The sequence below is a fragment of the Lotus japonicus genome, chromosome 6 (genome assembly GCF_012489685.1).
Source record: "Lotus japonicus ecotype B-129 chromosome 6, LjGifu_v1.2".
Lineage (NCBI taxonomy): Eukaryota > Viridiplantae > Streptophyta > Magnoliopsida > Fabales > Fabaceae > Lotus > Lotus japonicus.
In genome coordinates, this window is record NC_080046.1 from 55,823,460 (window position 1) to 55,837,022 (window position 13,563).

Consider the following 13,563-nt stretch of genomic DNA (forward strand, 5'->3'; position numbering starts at 1 on the left):
GTTTTTATTTATTTATTAAAGAGTAGAGGTCCAATGAAGGCCAAACCAGCAATGGAGGATTATTTTTTATACACATAACACATCCAATATCCTTGTCACATTTGCTATTGTTTTGGTGTCCAAAGCCATGTGCAAGTGTGTATCTACTATCTAGAAAGCTATTTCATCATGGTTGATTTCAAACACTAATACCTTTGCTATCTTTTTTTTTTTTTGATTAGCACCTTTGCTATCTAGTATATTGTAAATTGCGCAGATGACCCCAGACAACCCTTTTTAAAGCGCCCTATCTTTGAAATTGAACATAAACACTTTTGGTCCCTTGTATGTAATTTTGAGATCTTCATGCCCAAGCTTCAATAAGAATCTTTGTCTGCATCCCTATTCAGAACTTTTTGTCTGCCCAAGTGTCCTCTCTACTAACCTTGCATTATCCTTTGCTTCCACTTCCACATACACATACCACAATACCGCAAGACTTATTGAATGTAGATAAAAGTGTTTATGCTTACTTACAAAGATAGGGGTGCTTTATAAATCATTGAAAAATTACTATTTTCTATTGTAGTTTATGTACTCCAAGATAGGAGTATATTCCAAGTAAGTATTTTTAAAAAAAATTGCGTCACTCAAAACCTACATGCCACTCACATCACCAATTAAATGTCTCGAGAGACCAAAACCTCACAAGAAGTTAAGGATAAATTTCAGTGAGAATTTAATTAAGGGATTAATTCTATAATTTACTACTATAGTTTAGGGATCAAAATCTTATTTAACCCAAACCTAAATTATAACCAAATAAAGAAAACAGTGGTGGTGAAAAGGAAAGCTGTCAAGGCACTTTGATTGCTTTTGTCAAAGCAGAATGCATGGCAGTTCTTTTGATATCTTTTTTTTGTTTGACAAACATTCTCTAGCCATACTCTTATTGTCTTACAAAGCATTTGAGTCGAGTCATGGTAACAAATTAAAGTAACTAATTAAAGCGACAAGACCCCTCAAAACCAAAAAGAAGGCAATATCATATCATGACCCTGTATTTTCTCTACTTTACCAAAAATCAAATGTTTAAACAGGTTGTGGTGAAAAATGTTAAACATCAAGTTAAATTTAATAATGAATTTAGCAAGTGGTACATTATGTCACAACAAATGGAACTCGGGTATTTTCCATTCCATAAATTGCTAACAAATAATTTATGATGATTAACATTAAGGAATCTCTGTAGCTAAATCCAAGAATTTGAAATCATGATCAAATAAGCTAGCTACCAATATAGAGAGCTTCCAAAAATTCAATAAAAGCAGAGAAAAAGGACCTAATGATTAGTCGAAATTAGTTTGGCAGTTTCATATGATATGAACAAGAAGGTACCTAAAACAAGAGGAAGGAGACACTGGAATACATGCATAAAAATTGAGTCAGCCTGTAATGTTTTGCTTCAGTTTTAAAGGAAAGGGACAAGGGATACTGTGCAAGTGTTAGAGAAAGTGGTGAGGATATTTTCGGTAATTGAGGATGGAAGACATTGACCCTTCAAACGCTGCTTTGAATGCCAAATCCGTGCAACTTTTTCACGCAAAACAATGGTGGATGAAGGATATGTTTCTGTGTGCTTTTTTAACCCCAAATCTCAGTTCATTATTATGTGCAAGTTGAATCATTATGTTCCTTCACTCAGTTCTATATACTTTTAGATCATTACCAATAGTAATTAGATGGATGGTCTTTTGTAAATGTAATCAGCAGAGGATAGCTCAACTAGTACCTTTTTTTCTGGTTTTTATGAGGAACTTTAGTTATGTATTGAGGGATCAATTTCTCTGAAACTTCAGTTTCAATCCCACAAGACAACCTTAGAACTAAAAGAAATGCTAGGTGCCCAATTTTCAATAAAATTACTAATATACATTCCTATTCAATAAATATAAGACCAAAACTTATTTTGATCCTTCAACTATTTCCATTTTCAATTTACTGCTTAGAAATTACTCTACATTTGATATTAGATGCAAACAAATCAATTATGAGGACTTCTGTGAGTAGTTTTTGGGTTTAAGAATTAATTCTGATAAAACATAAATTGATTCAAATATGCTATTGGTCATCCACAAAATGTTTTGTATTTATCTTTTAACTGATAAAAAGTTTCTTCAGTGTTTGAGGATATTGGAATTAATATATATGCTTACACATATCACCAACAGAATTCTATATATGTGGCCTCAAATTTAGATTCTTTACCTTTATAAATCATCATATGATTAATTAATTCGGACTTTGATCCCAAGGCAGGCCTTATTTAGCCTAGTTAAGACTATTAATTAATGATCAGATGATCTACTGAGGATAACAAATTTGGCTGTTCTTTGGGGAGAAACAAGATAAATAATTTAGAAAATGATGATAAAGAAGGAAAATATATATGATCACCCTTCTGAAAAGAAGCAACAATATTATTGTATGCATATATATAAACAAACATAATGATGATAGATCTCATGTACACACATATCCTCATGTTTAAATGATAGGTACGTGTGGTTCAGGTCTGTTTAGTGTCATATGAACAGACCTGAACTCACATCACATATATTCAGATCACTGCTAGCTGCATGCTTAATTTGAGTCCACAGCACCCCAAACCAATTCTTTGCAAATGGATAAAAATGAACAACAAGATAATAATATATATCAGGGAAGAGGGAAAATACCATAAAAAAACCTGAAAATTAAACCACAAACCTCTAAGTTTGTAAAATACTAAAACCAATAATCTTATTTTCTGCCCTTTTTCTCTGTCCCTGATGATATTGAATATTTACCTGTTTGAAATGGGGTTTGGACCACTAGGGACTTCATGCTCACTGCCATTGAAGATCTTGTTTCGCCTTTGCGTTGGAGGCCGTGGAGCTCGATGAGAGTGTTCTCTAATTCCTTTGAGTGGTTGCTTTGGCGTGACACTACTTGTTGTCTTGAGATTTTGTTGTGTGCTTCCTTCTTCTGATCTAGCTGAAGTTGCAGCTACCACAGTAGTGTTCTTCTTCTTGGTGTTATTGTCTTTTGTAGAAGTACTTAAAGAAGAGAAAGCGCGTTGAGGGACAGCCATGGCGAAGTGAGAAGCTAAGAGCAAAGAGAAGAAGAAGAGGGTCATGCGAGTGGTGGAGTAGGGAAATGCTGCAATATCACCAGCCATGCAAAACCACCAACAAGTGCCTTATACAAATCATTCAAGAAGCCAAAGTAGCTTGCTAGCCTGCTAGGTTGGAAACCCACAAAAGGTTGACTGGTTGAGTATGTGTGTGAATTTTGTGATTTTTTCTCAAGGGACAAGGTGAATATGATGTGTTCTGGGGATAGAAGTCTCTTAAGCTGTAAGGGTTATTATATTATTATGATAAAGATGTTCAAGTCACAGTGAGATAGAGAGAGAGAGTCCTGACTGACATATGAAAAGAGGAAAGCAACAAGCGTAGATTGGTGAAACCCCTCCTTTGACGCTGTGTTGATTGTTAGGTACGAACCTTTATCAACGTGCATGTTCTGTCCTCTTAAGCCTAGCCATGAAAATTTTAAATACAAGGCTTAATTGCACTTTTGGTCCCCCAATTATTGCCTTCTTGCAAAAATCATCCCCAAACTTCAAAATTAGCAAAAAAACGTCCTCCAACTATATATGTCGTTGCACTTTTGGTCTGCCGTTTGCCTTCCGTGAGAAAACTAACGTGAGAAGCTGATGTGGCTCCCTCACACGTGTCTCACGTGACTTTCTTCAGAGAGCTTGATGACTGGACAAGTCACATGCTTCTCACGTGACTCTGAAAGGCTCCAACGGTCATCTCCCTCCTCCATCGTCTTCTTCACCATTGAACCCTTTTAGAGTCACGTGAGAAGCATGTGACTTGTCCAGTCATCAAGCTCTCTGAAGAAAGTCACGTGAGACACGTGTGAGGAAGTCACATCAACTTCTCACGTTAGTTTTTTCACGGAAGGCAAATGACAGACCAAAAGTGCAACGACATGTATAGTTGGAGGACGTTTTTTTGCTAATTTTAAAGTTTGGGACGATTTTCACAGGAAGGTAATAGTTGGGGGACCAAAAGTGCAATTAAGCCTAAATACAAATAGGGACTAGCTAATAAATGATTGTGAAAATTTTCAATTTTCTTACTTATTTATAATATTTATTAAATTGAATCACGGATTCATCATTATCATTCCGGAAAAAGATTCATAGACACTTGGGCGGCACTAAGTTTTGTGGGGGTTTTTAACCGCCAGAAACACGTTTTACCACTATTCCATTTTGTTTTGTGGCCTGATGTTCACCACCAACTTCCCCATTATACCACCCCATCATATCACCGCCACACAACTCAATCATGCGATCATCTTCTCCGATCATGCATATCTCACCCTAGAAATACCATTTTCCTGTATTCCCCCCAAAACCCTAAAATGTGGATTCAATCAAAGAAAACCCTTTTTGTTTGACGCGAATCACAAAGTGCACAATCAGAGAACACTAGTGATTTTAATCATCCCTTTTTTTGTTCGATTCAATCATCTGCCAATGCCAACAAAGAACACCACACAAACCAATTGATTCAATCACTCACCAATGGAACACAAAACACCACATGGATTTCGAGTTCAAGAAGAAGAAATAACGTTGGATCCATATAGATCTCCTTCACCCGAAAGAAAACAGAGCGCACAACCTCCCGCAACATACATGTTGCCATCGAAAACCTTCACGCTGACTCACAAAATGCGCTTGGAGGCATGGAAGTTTCGGCCTTCTTACCTTAGTTTTTTATTCCTTTGTGTTTTTGTTTTTTGTAGGCCCAGCAATGAAGCTGCAAACCTTTTGGCTAGGAAATCTATATCTATATATATATGTAAAGGAGACTTGAGGTTTTGCATGTATTAAATGCATTAAATCATAAAGCTCTCATACATTTATATTAAATATATTAAAAAATAAAAAAATATTAAATATATTAAAAACTGAAAAAAAATTATAAAACTATTCAACTACTAAAATAAAATAACAACATTCATAAACTTAAAATTGACTTGGGCTTTGCATTTGATAAATATTAAAAATTAAAATTAAATATTAAATATTTATTAATAAATAATTTAGATAAAAAAAATTTAAAATAAAAAAATTATATCTATCAATATCTATCTATCTATATCTTTATGTATTTGTGACTTTGCTTAAAGTGATTGTATGACTACTAAAAAAATTGCTTATTGCAAAAGAAATGTTTAGCATTAAATAAGTTATGTGATATAAATAAAAATAAGTTATGTGATATAAGATCATTGTCATGCTCATTTAAATACAATAAACTAAAACTCTTGATTTCCTGTAACCACCATTTTAAAATAATCAATTTCTAAAAGGATTTTGAAATTTTATAAATTTAATTGCTTTAAGAATAAATTAAAAATGAAAAACTTCCATTCTCCATTATCCGTTAATGAATAGCTCATTCTTAGAGGTGAGTCTTTTCTTCTTCCACTACTCTATGGCCATTGAGAATGGGGTTGGATTTCCATATAATTGAAACTCCGCTTATGAAAAAAAATAATTAATACGAAGTAATAATAATAATTGAAACTCCAACCAATCCTTCCGTCTTCAAAAATTCTTATTATTCTCACTCTCATGCTATTTAAGCTAATTATATCAATTGCCAATTCTTCATGTTTCTATTCATCCCCTTCTCAACTTGCGTTGTCAATTATTTGTATAATATTCAAGCTGTTTTTCATACACGGTTTGTCTACCCTCTACTCAATTCACCATTTTAATTTTAGGATAAAGACGATTCACTTACACAGTGTAACACATGGTACCAGTTGTCCCCTCTGTCCTCTTATCAATTTACCGGTCATTTTAATTTCAGGAGAAAGAAGAAGCAGTAGCAGGTTCAATGACCATCTCTCTTGAATGCTCAAAGCATGTATCATACTGGAAACACAAGAAGAATTAAATTAAAGCTCTGCTACTAATTAATTAGTATAGAAAAGAAATTCTTCTATCTTGATTTCGCCCCCCAAATAATTTGAATTTTTTTTACTGCATTCAACCCTCAAATATGGCTTCTAATCATAAGTTTTTTTCACTTTTAGAATTATGTTATTGCCAAATTTAGGTTTCATGAGGAGTGATATAGATTGTTTGATGAAATGGAGCCTGATCAGTTTAAGCAGACAATAAGACCATATGGTTTGATGATCGTTGCAACGTACTTACAAAGGTGTTTGAGCAAAGATCCAAAGCAACAATATGGATTTTATTCAAATAGGATTGAGTTTTATTCAAATCTTTGTCTTTGAGTATTGATATGATGTTCTTTTTCACTTTTCATACTTAATATCTTCATCAAAACATGTATATATGCTACTATTATATATATATATATATATATATATATATATATATATACATCCCCTTCATAGTGCTGTGACATTATTTGGATTGTAAATTTTGTTGCCCAAAATTAAAAGTAATGACCCATGAATAAACATAGAATTAAAATATCAGTACATTACATTTTGATATTTGGAGTATTTTGTGTCGCAAATGACTCTTTCTCTATAATATATCTAAAAGAAGAGTTTGATTGTATACTTTTATATGCTCACCTTTTTTGCTTTCAGTAAATAATTATACTCAGATTTTTATGGACCAAATGCACTATAGGGTTGCCATGGGAGCTTACTATGTTTTGGTATGTACAAGATACTAAGTCAATTGTTATTTATTTTTTTGCTTATAGCAATCTTGTTTTTCAAATTCATCTTACGTCAAGGATATGGTTCTTTTCTATTACTCTATTTTCTTACTTCTCTTTTGATATTTATTTCTTTTCCGATTAGCGATTTTGGGAGCGTATCAAGTGAGAGCAATGTTTATCGTGAGAGATGAGAGCATTAAATCGTGATCATTATATTTTAATATTGACCATTGATCTTAGATCAAATTGTCACGATTTAATGCTCTCATCTCTCACAATAAACATTGTTCTCACTTGATACGCTCCCTAGCGATTTCAATATATATATATATATATATATATATATATATAGTTTTTTTTTCATATGCAAGGGTTATGTCAAGGCATGAATTGTCTCATATTCTATTACATCAAGTGTTATATTATTCATATGATTTAAGGGACAAAATATTATTACAAGAGTTCGTGTGAGATGGATAAAGGAAAACATAATATAATCGAACAAGAATTCATGTATTCGGTGAAGTTCTTAAGATCTTGATATTTAATAGGATATCTAAAATATTGTATGCATCTAAAAATAGGAATATTAATTATGTTACTCATGAACATTAATCCAGTCATAGGAAGGCGCAATGGTAAAAGATTAATTATCAAACATATAGAAGAATGGATAATAATAGATGAAAAATACTTACAAGAAGCAATCACATCGATACCAAATCCCTTATCCCATGGATAGCTCTTACCACAAATTATGTAAGTGGCATTTTATCTAAGAAGAAAATAATTCACAATAAAAATGTTACAACAAAAAATATATTATTGTTGAGAATAATTCGCCAAAAGGATGAAAATATTATTGAGTAAGATAAAATATATGCACAATATACTTTTTTTTGTCCTTGGCCACAAATGTATTATTTTGTTAAATATATTGTTAAATAATGAATTTTGTCAATATTATTACATTTAATATATTTATATACTCTTAATCTTCTTTCATTTAATAATTAGTTTACCTTTAAACAAAATTATGTATGTTTTACAAAGATATATAATTAGAAAAACTTAAAAATAAGCCCGTGCAACGCACAGGTTTAATTTCTAGTGTTACGTATTTCAACTTTGTTTTGGTGGAAGAGATTCCTCCGAGTCTTTTTTCCTTTGTCAAGACTGATGTATTGGCCCAACGCCCGTTTAATTAATTTTCTTAATATTTGAAGCTACTTAAAAAAAAGTGTGTGGACGGGAATTTCCAATATGAAAAAGGGAATCCACCATATTTTTTTGAAAAAAAAAAGTGTGTGATGTGTGAACTCAAGAAAAGTGAGAAAAAGTTTGTTAATAAGGTTGGTCACAAATCACAATCTTATATAAGACAGGGAACTCACGGTCGGGAGCATCCATACGTAGCTATCTGTGAAGGGGACCAAAGAGAGCCCCTGCATATGGGAATGACACACACACACTTGAGTTAAAGAAATCTTAGATTACACACTAACAAAACGAAAGGGACCAGAGAAAGGAGAGTACTGATCTCAATCTCAATGGTGAACAAGGCACAAAACTAGTTGTTACTCGTTCAATTTGATCCCACAAACCTAGCATTATTTTCATTTTATTTATGATTCTTGAGGCATTGCTAGTTACTGCAGGTGGCTGCGATGGCTTAGATTATGAGGGAAAATGCTGTTGCATGCATTTTGATTATTTCAATTTTTCACGAAGAAGAAGACAGTGGGTCATGAGGCAACAAGTACATTCGACAAAAACGTTTTATAGATCAGAAGCTATATTAATGTGTCTTAATTGTCCATTAAGCGATTCAATAATATAAGTAGAACTAAATGTTGATATTCAACTATCATTTGTAGAAGAGAAGGGCTTTCAGAATTGCCTTCACTTCCGCTTCATAAGCCCATAGATTACTCGTGCCTTATGAAAAGTACCCCATCACCAGGTGACAGGAAGGTGCACCTCATTCCTTAGCACCCTTCCATGCCACTTACGCTCGGAGACCTTCTAGTCAACCCATCAACATTGAATTTAAGTAAACATGTGTGTCGCTTGATCTTTGACATGAATATTAACGCGTGATTAGTTCAAGTGTACATACTTGATTTTTCTTAAGTAAAGTTTTGAGTTCGAGTCTTGTGGAGGGAAAAAAAACTCAAAATTAATCTTATCATGATATAAATGTTCTCAGCTCGATTAAGATTGTCTCTCGTGGAAATTACCTTTAAAAAATAAATTAGGCACGCTTAATTATGCTTTTCAAAAAATAAAATAAAATAGGAACTCGAGGTCCTAGCTAACCTCCATTTCTTGTTTGCTTATAGAAGATGCTAGGAAAAACAGGCCTTAATTTTATGAAAATTGCTAAATGGCACGACCTTAGTTTGCAGGACCACTTCTATTTCTGTCTCACAATTTTTACTGTCTTTAATTTAATTCCATATATTCAATTCGAATTGCGAAGTCCCTATCTTTGTCTCTGTGTTTCACAGCCCAATGTTGGCAAGATCCAAACACCATAGTAGCTAATTTCATAGTTAATTATGAAGCGTAGCAAATCCTTAGCTAAATTCGCAGCTAAATTTTCATAGCTAATTCAATTGTCGAAGCTAAATCGCACAGCTAATTAAGCCATTTCATAGTTAATGGACAGCTCCAGCCAATTCATGGCTAATTGTCTAGCCAGTTAATTAAGGGCACTTTGTTTGCTTCTTTGAAGGCAGACAAGCAGTTTCTTTTTTATCTTTCTGGTTTGACAAACATTTTTTGGCCATACACAAAGCATTTCAGCTGAGTCTCGTTAACACATCAAAGTCAGAAAGATATTAAAGCCATGATGAGTCCCCTTAAAACCAAAAAGGAAGGCAGTCAACAGTGGATATAATTTGGGCGGTGGTGTACACAAAGTTAAGTAAGGTGGGTGACGTGAAAATTAAGCTTAATTGCATTTTTGTCCCATATTTGGGTGAATATGCAAACAGCAAACGAGCAAGTCCTAACGATTCTTGTCGTTTGCACTTTTAGTCATTCGGTTTCTATTCGTTAAAAAATTAACGTTTTTGCATGTGTCAAAAAATTTAATGTATTGGCGGGTGAGTTGAACACTGAGATAAATAATGATGCATGTTGGATTTATCGATGACTTTGACTCTTATCTTACCCCCAAACGTCTTATCTTCTCCATCTTCAATGCCAGTGGCACGTACAACTGACATTCAATCTTCAACATGAGCAAACAACCTATTAAATCGCCCCATGTACTTCTTTACGGTCTATGTAGGTTATTGATGTTAACTAAAGTTGTCGGTGCAACCTTTTAAACCTAAGCTGAGAACTACCACAAAAGTTTGCTCGATAACTCATTGAAGTTCACTATAAATCTCGTTGATTGTACGTGTAGTGAACCAAGTCATCGTTGATTTCTTGAATACATAAGGCAACATCTTGCACTTGATTGTATATGTGACCCCATTTTTGACAATCTTGGTGTTAAAATACACCAAATGTTTGTGGGGTCACTATCTTCGATAAGTATGTATCTCCTCTGAGAATTGTTGAAAATCTATCACGACACTCGCCTGCAGCTAATAAAGTTCCGCCAAGGAATTCACAATTCCCTGCAAATCGAGGGAAACATTGTTATTGTTCTTGTTTCGGCACAAATTCGCATTAAACCTCTTATTCATGTTGAGTAAATAATCCTTGGACTTGGAAAAATGTTTTACCAAGGCCTCACAAGTCACGATAGACTACAATGTTCAATAAGTGAACCGGAGAGTGAAATTTTAAGTTTAAATTAATCACAAACATGCCCAAATTTAACATGATTGAATTGGCCAAAATTTCAAAGTCCAAATCAGTATGCATGGCAGTTTCATAAGATGAACCAAATTTGAAGTCGTGATCAAAGGAAGCAACCACTAGATTTTCTTCTAGACAAACAATCAAAGAAAGATATGACCCGGTAAGTATGCATTTAAGCATGGAAGTTTCATATGATGATTGATGAACATATATACCACAGGGTACGACGGTGTCTAACAAGAGGAAAGAGACAGTTGGGTGAGTGGAGTGTGAGAGTCAACTTTGTAGTTGCTTACTTGAATTTTGAAAGAAGAAGACGAACGTTACTATGGGAGATACAGAGAAAATGATGGGGATCATTTTGAGAAATTGAGGATGAATGATATTGACCCTTAATTTTGTTTGGAGTTTGGACCATTGGAAATTGACCTTTCAAATACTACTTTGGATACCAAGTCCGTATCACTTTATTCACGCAGAGTGATCCCAGGGAAAACATTTCCATAAATGTTCAATTCGTTGTTTGAATATTTGGATTTGTGATGGATTAAGGATTGGGATATTTTTAAAAGGTTTATAGTAAAAAAGTTAATAAATTGTGGTAGGCGAGGGGTTGACTAAGATTGAATTAATAAGTTATTCGTCTGGGAAACTAAATCTTGTAATGATGGAATCACAAGTTCAAATTAAACTCTAAGAAAGTCATTTGTTGGAAGAGACTGTCACTGTGTTCCGAACAAGTTAACACTTTTAAGAAAAAACAAAAGATTTTGTACAATATGAAATTAGAGTTCAAAAAAGAAGGAAAATCTTAAATTTTTATTTGGGTGAAATTGAAAAAATTTAAGTGAGAAAGGTCTAAAATAATTTAATATATGATCTTTATGCTTGTATCCAAAAACATAGAATGGGGTGTATATTTGTTTTTGGTCAAGGAGAATGGGATATATATATATATTATTGGTTGAAGCCCAAGCTCGTGGAATTAAGCCCATATGGCCAGTTTCAGGGTTTGCCATCAGCTTTTTTTCTCTTATTCTAGCCTTACAATACCGATCTCAATTTCCAGCATTATTGCATCCATGTAAAGTTTTAAAACATTCCCTATTATATTTTACTTGCAGACTTTGATTTCACCATACTTGATGCATACTAATGCACAAATTTGAATGCATTCCATAAAAAATTAATGGTATTTCAATCATTAATTTCACTTTTTGTTTATTTAATGGTTTGATTCGATATATAGCAGCGTCTAATAAGAGAGTCACAATTCCATTAATTTATTGATTGCCTTATTTTTGCAAGTGACAGCAAGAAAAGAAAAAAAAAAAGGGATCACGTGCCAATGCAATGCATGGAAGAGATAAGTGATTTTCATAGTTATCTTGAAACACGTCCATTTCCGATACACTATTTTGTTGAAATTGATAGCATGTTTTAGGGTTAAGCATCATATTGGTCCCTGTCTTTGTGTCGCCGTCTGATGTAGGTTCCTCGCCGGAAAAATTATTGAAAAAGATCCTCTTCTTTGTAAACCGTTTGGAGCAGGTCCTCGCCGGAGTCCGGACCTCCGGCGAGTAATGATTTGGCATGCTGACTGTATTAATCATGCTGACATGGATTTAAAAAAAATTAAATAATAAAAAATTAAATAACACATCAGATAATTTAACCCAACTAACAAAAATAAAACCTATTAACAAATCTAACCCTAATCTAATTAACAAAATTAATTTCCCCCAATTAACCCAAATTCCCAATCAAATTAGGGTTCTCATTCTTTCTTCTTCTTCTTCTTCTGGCATCATAGATCTTCATGAAAAATATTATTATCTATGCTTTTGCTCTTCAAATTCTGGAATAAACCAACAAGAAACAAAACCCAGGTTCTGAAAATGGAAGCACCATGCTTTTTTCTTATCAGCCAAAAAGAATATATAAATGGTGATGCTAGGCATAACAACCCAGAATTTACAAAGAGTATATACAGGGCCAAACCAAAACACGCAGAAGCAAGTAACAGGGGAAATCAACACACTAACTCAACTCTGCCACTTGAAACATTAAATCGAAACCCAGAACCACAAAAAACATTTGTCACTAAATTAAACCCTTCAATATCTCTTTAACAAAAAAAATAAAACTGAACTGTAACAAAAAAAACTCTTCATTATCTTCATCATCCACTCTACTGGTCCATCTTCATCATTCTAACCCAGAAAAATGCAACTCCAAAATTGTCTTGTGCTTCTTCTCCTTCTTTGATCTCTTAGACCTGTAGCCTCACCTCACCCTCACCCTCACCCACACCCACCTGCAACCCAACCCTCACGGCCCGTGAGGGTTCACGGCCTCACCCAATTTCAACCCTCACCCACCTGCAACCTCACCCTCACCCCCAAACCCCAACCCGCATCCCGCAACCTCACCCTCACCCTCACCCTCACCCTCACCCACCTGCAACCTCACCCTCACCCTCACCCCCAAACTCCAACCTCACCTTCACCTTCACCCTCACCCTCACCCTCACCCTCACCCACCTGCAACCTCACCCCCAAACCCCAACCCGTAACCCCAACAAGTCAACAGAGGGTCCAGATCGAGAGAAAGAGAAGGAGAGGAAGTCCGAATCAGCGACGGAGAGAGATGACCCAGATGAACATCTTCGTGGTGAATTAGGTTACGAGAAGAAGAAGACATCTTCTCCGTGTTCCTGTGCATGCACATCAGGTTCAGAGCGCCGAACTCGCGGCAGTTATCGGCGAGTTAGACGGAGAAATCGTACATGTGGCAGTGGAGACAGATCTAGGAAGAGAAATTGTGTTTGGTGAGGATATGCCGTTGGGAGTGGCACGATGAGGGTTTTTGTTATGATTCTTTTGATTTCTAGCAGTAGAGTAGTTGATAAAGATGAACATGGGGTTGGTTTTGATGAAGATGATATAGGGTTAATTTGAGGGAAATTTGTTTTTGTTAATTA

At 34.5% G+C, this 13,563-nt stretch overlaps 1 protein-coding gene across 1 annotated transcript; it reads right to left on the reverse strand.

Moving 5' to 3' along the window:
* Positions 1-2,824: 2,824 nt before the first annotated feature.
* On the reverse strand, positions 2,825-3,199 carry LOC130725604 (CLAVATA3/ESR (CLE)-related protein TDIF-like). The gene has a single exon (XM_057576819.1). It carries the CDS (start codon positions 3,197-3,199, stop codon positions 2,825-2,827), a length of 375 nt encoding a protein of 124 aa, XP_057432802.1.
* Between the last annotated feature and the right edge of the window lie 10,364 nt (positions 3,200-13,563).

Coding starts and splice junctions, on each gene's coding strand:
- LOC130725604 (XM_057576819.1), bottom strand. CDS start 3,199: ATGGCTGGTGATATTGCAGCATTTCCCTACTCCACCACTCGCATGACC.